Genomic DNA, 9,571 nt, shown 5'->3' on the forward strand with positions numbered 1-9,571 from the left:
CTTATATAGCTTCTTAAATACCAAATCCTGACTCACGGGTCCAAAACTTTGGCACAAGAAGAAAGTAAACCACTGAGGATTTCAGTAAGAGGGCAGCACTGGAGAAAACTGAAAGCATACCAGACTATCAGGAACCAACACTAAGAAGGGTCTGTTTTATTTATGGAAAAAAGGGTGGGAATAGAAAAGGAAATAATGTGTCAGGCCCTTAGCTCATCACATAAGCATACTTCCTTATTAGTAGGCAATTATTCTGCAGTTTTTTATAGCAAACTGGAGGGAGTCAACAAAGCATACCCAGGACATGCTTACCATGACCTTGAACAAAATACTTAAATGGATTTCCTGTTTTGTTTCTATGGAACCATATACGACATTCATAGGTCTCTTCCTCAGTCAAATAATATATCTGGAGAGAAGCAAGAGTGGTTTCAATTCAAAATAAAAACAAACCAAACCAGGACAGAGTTAATTTCTGCCATAAACAGTTGCTTAACTACACCACATTCATTGAGAGAAGATATCAAGCACAAGTCCCCACGTTCTGCTTGCCATGACCCTCCACTATATTCTAGCAATGTTACTGGTTAAAATAGTGACAGCTAGAATCTAGCACATAAAAACGTAGTACAGAACCACAGCTTTCCTACATACTGCAATCTTGTCCTATTCTTGCCATGTATTGCACACTGGGTGTTGAAATCTTATTGAAATAGAGAAAATAAATCTTTGGACTCTTTTCTTAAACATGCATACAGATGTTCTTGAGGCTGTTGTCACACTATTGTACACTTTTATTCCATGTTAGCAATTTGCTTACCTAAAAGATAAAAACCAAACAAACAGACACCAAAAAAAGGGGGTGGGGGGGTGGGTAGGAAGAGGAAGCCCATCAATGCAACAAAGTGTATTTACCTCAGAAGTCTGTGAAACTTTGAAGTGGCTAGAAGACCTAAACCAACCCTGTTACATACTCACTAATACAGACCTGTTCTCTCAGTATAGATTCATGAAACAGAGGTAAAATTAGCAATCAGTTTAGTCAGTGGGTAGAAGTCTCCTGGCAACACTCTGCATAACCATTTTTCAGAAACAATGTATAATATATACAAAATTTTCCAACAGCTTCTTCAAAGGATAGATTCAAATACACAATAACAAACAGGCAGTTTCTTTCAAGTTGGTATGCAAGTTTTGATTTTCACAAAAAAAAAACCACTGAAGTAAGTTCAAAGGAAGAAAACTTACAATCACCCCAAAGGAGAAACAGGCACACACAGTGCAAAGCTCACTATTAGAGTAAATGGCGTGAAGAAAGTTGACCACTTCACTATGTAAGGAACATTGACATTTCTTCATAATGAAAAGTAAAAGCAGTCAGTTGGATGATACTGAAGATACCCTCACAATTTAGCATTCACTATTAACAATGTAAGATAATTTTTTTCCAAAACTGTTATTAACCTTACCAAACTAGAAATAATAAGAAATAACACTGGCCCACACTTGATGAGCATGGTCACCTTATTAAGAGGGACACAGAGAATGCTGAGATGTTTAATGTTTTCTTCACCTCAGTCTTCAACACCAATGATGGACTTGGGGGCCCCCATAACCCTGGGCTGGAAAATGGTGGTTGTGAGAGCAATAAACTCCCAATAAATCTGGAAATTGTGTGGGATTTGCTTCTCCAGCTAGATCCCTGCAAATCGATTGGCCCTGATGAGATTAATCCAAGGGTGCTTATAGAGCTGGCTGATGTCATAGCGAGACCTCTCTCTGTGATTTTTCAATGCTCCTGGGAATCTGGAGAGGTCTGGGATGACTGGAAGCTGGCAAATGTTGTCCAATATAAAAGAAGGGCAATAAGGATGACGCTGGCAACTGCAGGCCTGTCAGCCTCACTTGGGTTCCTGGCAAAATCACAGATAAGATTGTTCTGGGAGTTATTGAAAAACATCTGAATGACAACGCAGTCATTGGTCCCAGCCAGCATAGGTTCACGAGGACAAAGTCCTGCTTAAAAAACCTACTTCCTATGACAAGTTTACCCACCTAGTTAACCAAGGGAAGCCTGTTGATGTGACCTTTTTGGATTTCAGTAGAGTTTTTGATACTGTCTCTCACAGCATCCTTCTGGAAAAGATGACCAGCATACAGCTGGATAAACACAATGTGAGCAACTGGCTGATAGGCCGGGTTCAAACGGTTCTAGTAAATGGGGTTATGTCGGGCCGGTGACCAGTCACTAGCGGGGTTCCGCAGGGATCCATCTTAAGGCCAGCGCTCTTCAATATCTTTATAAATGACTTAGACACAGGACTTGAGGGAATACAAGGCCAAATGCTGGATTTTGCACCTGGGACATGGCAACCCTGGTTGTACATACAGACTGGGGGATGAGATGCTGGAACGCAGCTCTGGAGAGGGCGATCTGGCAGTTTTAGTCAATGGCAAGTTGAACATGAGCCAACAGTGCCCTGGCAGCGAAGAGGCCCACCTGTGTCCTGGGGTGCATCAAGCACAGCATTGCCAGCCAGGCAAGGGAGGTGATTGTCCCGTTCTGCTCTGCACTGGTGCGGCCTCACCTGGAGCACTGTGTGCAGTTCTGGGCAACACAGGATAAAAAGGATATAAAGCTACCGGAGAGTGTCCAGAAGAGGGCTACAAGGCTGGAGAAGGGTTTGGAGAGGAAGCCATATGAGGAGCAGCTAAAGTCACTTGGTTTCTTCAGCCTGGAGGAGACTGAGGGAAGACCTCATGACAGCTACAGCTTCCTCACAAGAGGAGGAGGAGGGGCAGGTGCTGATCTCTTCTCTTTGGTGACCAATGACAGAACCCAATGTCAGTAACATGTGCCAGGAGATGTTTAGGCTGGACTTCAGGACAAGGTCCTTCCCCCAAAGGGTGATGGAGCAAAGGAACAGGCTCCTCAGGAAATTGTCACGGTCCCAAGCCTGACTGTTCAGAAAGAGACTGGACAATGCTCTCAGACTCACAGTGTGAATTTTGGGGTTGTCATATGCAGGGACAGGAACTGGACTTGATCCTGTGGAAGGATGGAATGCCACATACTTGTTCTTAATCCAAAGTATCATTTCTTGAAGTGCTTAAAAGAAAAATAAAAAAGTCAGTCTTTGAGTTACCTGTCAAAGTAAAGGAAATAATGTGCTACTTTAAACTTTTAAGATGTGGCACAACTGAAATATAGTCTAAATTTCAGAAGGAGCTAGTCCTCAGTGGGAAAACAATGAATTTGAAAGAGCACTTGCAAGTATCTATGAAGTTGATATATTTTTTCTGCATCAAGATCAAAAGGAATTATCTGCACAGGTTGTGCAGTTGTTTATGACAGCATTTGTAAAAGGACACCTCACGCTTCAGAGGAATTCAATGGAGCTCACAGACCAGAAACACAGAAGAGTAGTCAGCAGCTTCATGAGATGCCTGACTCATTAGCACTGTTCTTGGATACTGCTTGTATGCTTTATCCTTCATATCGTATCGTCTTGCCAGAGGACAGAACAGAAGCTTCAGCTACTGTCAATGTGTTGAAAAGGAAATCAAATTGCCTAGCTCCTGAAAGTAGAATTCACAACTCATTCTGTTTCTGTTCATCAACATGGTTACTCAGCTGGTCTTCTTCCATGATCATACCCATGCCCACAAGGAAACAGGCATGTTTTAGTGCCCCCTATATTTATCTGACTTCAAGAACCTCTGACAAGTGAAGTTCTGGCTGAAGTACAATTAATGATCTCTATTGTCCATAACAGCTTAGAAGAGACACTTCTTTGGAGTTTTTTTTAGAAGTTAGGAATTCCAGATTTAGTCTGTGCTGCTTTGACAGCAAATGTTCAAGGGAAAGTTAACGGATTATCTTTAGTCTCCTCTTACACTGGGAAGTTATTTTAGTCTTGTAAAAACCAAGACCACCACTAAAACCACCAAGGATAACATGTGCTTAGTTTATCTTAGTCATGCCTCCAATTTCTAGAAAGATTTCAAGCTTGTCTTACACATATCTTGAATAAAGCCACTACAATACAAAGCTGTAAGGATAAAATAAACACACAGTATTTCTGAGTCCCAACACAAACACTAATAACCCAAATAAATTGCCTTGTTTCCCATAACTTCTTGCCAAATCAAATGCCTTTTAACTTCAGCCACTTCAATTCAACTGCAGATGAGCAGGAAGGGAGAATGAATTCTGTATCACAACTAATCCAAGAGAAAGCAGTTTAAGGTCTGTGCCTCCTCACAGCTTGTTCCCTTTCATGAATCAAGAATTTCAGTCCCCTCAGATACAGCAATGCAAACTTTGTGGAACTGTGCTACAAAATAGATCAGGGGAGCAGTCTGAGCTATGTGGTAAAGTAAGTTTCCTAGCTTAAACAACAAACAAACAAAATCTGTACAAATTACTTCGATCAAACAGATTTACAGCACAGCCTAACTGTTATGATGACATGTGAGCATGAACTTCAACAGTCTTGCAAATACAGTTTTATAACGGACTAATGCTGTGAGGCAGCAGAAAATACCACTAATGAAGGAGAATAATGAGAAGAAAGGGAAGAGAGTATTGCCACTTGACTGTAGACTTAATTTTTCTTCTTTTAATTAAACTAAAGATTTGAAATAAATGTGAGTATTCTATCAACTTAGAGCTTCAGCACCATTTGCTCAAAAAGTCCCAGCATTAGGAAGAGCAGATCATTTTGAAAGCAGCACAGCAACAAAACTACCTGTATCAAAAATGAGTAGAAACTTCTAAAGCTTTGTTGCTGAGCAGATCCATGATGAAAGAGATGCACCTAGACAGAAGCACCCATTTTGAGAAGGTCATGATAAACATATAGCAAGGGAGGACAGACAGCTGAAACCAGTGAAGGTATTGACAACCCACAGCACTGCAAGACAGGAGACACACAGAGGTGTGGGCTTTTCTCCTCCCGTTTCTCGCACGGTTTTCATCTTATATAGGTCGACAAACTTCAGTCAAACAACTACAGTTCAAAGAAGTGTTCAAATGACTTGCTAATGAAAATCGATGAAGAGTACATAGAGTGCTCTAAGACAACACCTGTTAAGATATAGCTGACATTGTACAAGTATTTCCCAACAAGCTCAAGCTTCAAGATGGTGAAAGTAAGGTGACAGCTAAATCCACTTACATAAGTAGAGACTAGCACAAGCCCCTAACGAAACAAAGAGGATGACACAATTGTAATACCGAAAAGGAACAACAGGTAAACAAGAACTCTAGTTGGGACAATAAAGGCCAAGTGCAGATCACAGAAGATACTACACCAGGTGAAGTGAAGAACTTTGTGCAATCATGGAATAAGACCAAAATGGGGGGGGGGGTGGAAATCACTGGAAAGAAGTATTCCAGATTGAAGCATCTCAACAGGTAAAACAGCAGTGGAAAGAATGAGCACACTTGGATGAACGTCTGGTATGGTTGTATTAAGTTAACATGGTTCATTACAGTTTAACTTGAAAAATTTGGTAGAATAGCAGGTAAGTTAACTAATTGCAAAAAAAGACTGGAAGTATAAGCACGAACAGCAGTAGAGGAGAAGGAATAATAATTAGAGAGTAGAAGGCAGTGAAGAATAACAAGAAGACACTATTAGAGAAGCCCAGTGAGAATAAGACACCAAGTGGTAGAGCACTACAGGTAGTATCAAAAGCAGCACAGATGAAGGAGGGTAAGAAATGAGGGGAATCCTCACAACTTGGCCAGAATCACAGATCATTAGGGATAGGAAGGGACCTCGGAAGATCATCTAGTCCAATGCCCTTGCCAGAGCAGGAACACCTAGATGAAGTTACACAGGAATGTGTCCAGGCAGGTTTTGAATGTCTCCAGCAAACAAGCCTGTAGACATCTTAATGAAGGCAATTTACGCAGAGCACAGAACCTGGATTGGAGTGAATTCAGTACAAAGACAGGAGAGAACGTACGACAACAAATGTAATTTTTTCTGTTTGGGAGTTCAGAAAAGAAGAAAGATATTAGAGTTGACTGTCAGCTTTAAGGATAGTAACTCAGAATAAAACTAGGGAGGGAATAAGATAGCAGCAAGAGGTAAAATCAGAAATTTTGAATTAAAACAGAAAAATTGTATTAATGGGGCTTTGGGGTCAGGCTAAGCAGTTAAAGGCAGTAAAAGCTGAGAAAAAAACATGAGAATTCATCACTGTAAGTAGCAGGCAAAAGTGCTGAGCAAAGGTAAACGTGCCAATTCCAATCAGTATTTCCCTGGAAAGCTTTAGATTCCGCAGGGGAAAAGATACAGGAAAAAGCCTAAGGCAGAGCTCTAGACAGTCTGCAAAGCAAAAGAACTAGGAAATGCATTCTGGGAGAGAAAAAAAAAAAAGGATAATTTGGGATGAACTAAGAGTTAGAAAGAAGACATCAAAGAAATCTGCCTGGTACAACAACCAGTCCCAGACTGGTGCATTATCATAAATGAGATGAGGAGGGGGCAGTCATGACAAAGGGTCTTGGAGATGCAGTAATCAGACAGGATGGCTGGCAAAATCAAAACAGAAGTAATCATTTCTCTGAAAAACAGAAATGGAGGTTAGCAGATGAAGGTCAGATAGTCTAGGAAGCTGACAAATAAACGTAATGAGAAATCAACTTGAAAAACAAAGTCATAAGGAATGAGAGTCAGGCATCCATGATAAGAGACTGTCAAAGACTAAGATGAAGCTACACAGAGAGAAGCAAGAACTGAGGCAACATAAAAGAATGTCTGATGGACCTCTGCTCAAGAAAGGTGTAAGAGGAAATAAAGGAGAGGGAAGTATAAAGACAATGGTAGATGAGGAATACAACATCTTTTGTTAATGATAAAAAGGAGGATAAGACAGACATTACACTCTAATGTAATGTTGTATTGTTGGTAGCAAGGTTTCTGCAATCAATATACCAGACAAAACTGTTGTTGATAAAATATTCAGCAACTAGCATAGATTTCCTGTGGAGACACACAATTGCTTATGGCTAAGAAATTACATAAACAACCTTTATTTATACTTCAGTTACATATATAGGATATAAAACTCAATTACTGTACCATATCTTGCCACACATAAGGAAAACAAATGAAAGGTTCAGTAGCATTCTATTAACATCATGTACCCTGACAGTGGAACACAAATTTCACTGAAAAACAAAATCAGTTGAAACATATGAACAAGTCAGATATGTAAACAATCTGGTTCTATATTTCTTCTGCTTTTCGTCTAATGTTACCCACAAATAAGCCTGTATTTTCATCTAAGAAAAGGACATAATAGCGAACAGCAATCCAAATTCATAAAGAAGAGACAGAAAGCGCCTATTAAACACTTAAGAAAAGTAATTTGGATAGGTATCACAGAAAATGAGGTTGGAATAGACTTCAAAACATTGCTTCAAAACATCAACTTCATTCTCTGTGCTCCAAGTCTGTATCAGCTTTCCTTAAGCCACTCATGATAAATGTTTATCTAACATTTTTTTTTTTAGCAAACCTCAAACATTACAGACTCTGGAATCTCCCCTGTCAGTCTACTGCAATGACTGAATAATTTTAAAATCTCCACCAAACATTCGGCATATATCTCCCTCTCTGAAATTCAAACCATTTCTTCATGCACCATAAAGCTGATTGCCTTCCTCTTTGCAGCAAATTTGCTGTATGGAAAGAATGTTCCCTACTGCAACTGGACAGCTCTCTGCAGTGTTTTGCATCGGAAGGACAGAAACCTTATTAAAAAAAAAAGTCTGCCTAAACCGATGAGCTACAAAGACTCATCTCTGTGATGAGTCATCTGGGACAGCAAAGACGGACTTTCCCACATAAGCAGTCTGCTGGAAGCTGGATTCATCCACCACAAGTGACACAGCCAAAGGAGACTAACATTTACAAGCAAGCAAACCGGCGCCATAGCGTTAGTCATGATCGCTCATCCTACAGCCTTCAGAAAGGAGCAAAGCAAAAACCAGTATAGCCCTGGTCGTGTTTTTCAAAGGGAAAGTTAAAATTGGAAGCAAAGCTGCAAACTGGAGCGCTGGGTGGAGCTCCTGATTGTGCCTTGCTTGGCAGCACCACTCTGGGGAAAAAAAAAGGAGTCAGTAAGGGCAAAGCAGAGCAAAGGGGGAGGGGGAAGAAAGAACAATCAAGCCCGAAATAAGAGATATGAATGGGATCACTCACACACTGGGAAAAGGATGCAGGGAGCCACCTAAACCCTTGGCTACAGACTGGAAGGGAAGGGGGCCGGGATTAGGACAGTCTCCCTTTCCAGAGACAGTGGCCTGGGGGAGGCCCTGGACACAGCAAGTTTCCTCCCATGTGATGGCTCCTTTCTCTGGGGTGCGGCAGTAGGGACCCGAAAGGAAAAGCTGCAGGGAAGGGGAGGGAGTGCAGAGCTATATCGAGGGGTGCACCGAGGCATGGCAGAGGGGAGGAGTGAGTGTGAAGCCATAGGATGGGAGTGCAAGGCAGTATGGGGATGGCAGGGGAGAGCTAAAAGTATGCAGCTGCAGCAGGGGACTGGAGCAAGGTATGGCAAAGATTGCAAAGCCATAGCAGGGCTAGGGAAAGAAGGGGCAAGACGATCCACAAGGGAAGCAGCACAAAGAATAGTGTGCAGAGCAATCCAGAGCATGCAAGTGCATAGCATGGTGGAAGTAAGGCTAGGGAGGTGAACAAGGGGATGCACGGCCATTAGGCAGACAGGCAGAGCTACAGAGGGGAGCAAAATCCTGCACAGTTATGTGCATGGAGGCTGGGAGAGCAGGGCATAAAGGGGTTCACAGCCATGATAGCAGGAGTATGGGAGAGCAGAGCTGTTGGCAGGGAGTGAGGGTGGAAGGGAAAGCAAGGGGTTCACATCCATGGGAGAGTACGGTTACATGGGATTGAGGCAAATGCGTAGCTATGTAACACTGCTACAGGTGTAGCAAGAGGAAGCACAGCCATAGGAGAGCAGAGCTACAGTTCCGGGAGACAGCAGAGTGGCACACAGCCATGGGAAAGCAGAGCTATAAGGGGCAAAAGGGCATGTAAGGCCACCAAAGAGAGCGGCTATGGGGGGCACAAGCGGGTGCACAGCTATGGGACAGCATGAGAGGCAGGCTTGAGGACGAGGGGAGCGAAGGCACAGCCACGAGGGACAGGAAGCCTGCAGGCGGGTGCAGCGCGGCTCGGCAGCGAGGGGCAGCAGGGAGGGAAGGGGAAGGGGCAGCGGGGCTCGGCGGCGGGCGCGGGCCGCTCACCTGCGCGGCGGAGCTGCAGCAGCCCATGGCGTCCGCGGGTCTCTGCCCTGCCGGTGCCCGCTAGGCGCCAGGCGGCGGCGGCGGACAAGCGCTGGGCATCCACTCGCCGCGACGGTCTGCCCCAGGCGAGGCGCCGCGGAAAACCGCCGGGGAACCGCCAGGCCCTATCAGGCGAGCGCCGCTGCAGCACTAGCGCCACCACGGCGCCCCCTCATCCTCCCCCCGTCAGCGGCGCCGGCCGCGGCTGAGGAGAAGGGGCGGGGCCTGCGTGTGGGTGTGGCCTCT

The 9,571-nt window shown here is 43.5% G+C and overlaps 1 protein-coding gene across 5 annotated transcripts in view; it reads right to left on the bottom strand.

Annotated features, from left to right (window-relative positions):
• Positions 1 to 9,506, bottom strand: part of SLC44A1 (solute carrier family 44 member 1) — a 68,545-nt gene extending 59,039 nt beyond the window's left edge. Inside the window, exons 1-2 of one of the 5 annotated variants that reach the window (XM_071801990.1) lie at positions 9,287 to 9,503; positions 3,000 to 3,109 (exon numbers count right to left, since the gene is read on the bottom strand). In XM_071801990.1, coding sequence (XP_071658091.1) covers positions 3,000 to 3,098 — 99 coding nt within the window. In that variant the 5' untranslated portion in view covers positions 3,099 to 3,109; positions 9,287 to 9,503. Of the gene's footprint in view, positions 1 to 2,055; positions 2,977 to 2,999; positions 3,110 to 9,286 lie in introns of those variants that run through there. The other 4 variants (XM_065860371.2, XM_065860372.2, XM_071801992.1 and 1 more) reach the window with 4 other exon arrangements.
• Between the last annotated feature and the right edge of the window lie 65 nt (positions 9,507 to 9,571).

Source organism: Patagioenas fasciata, chromosome Z (assembly GCF_037038585.1).
Source record: "Patagioenas fasciata isolate bPatFas1 chromosome Z, bPatFas1.hap1, whole genome shotgun sequence".
NCBI classification, from domain to species: domain Eukaryota; kingdom Metazoa; phylum Chordata; class Aves; order Columbiformes; family Columbidae; genus Patagioenas; species Patagioenas fasciata.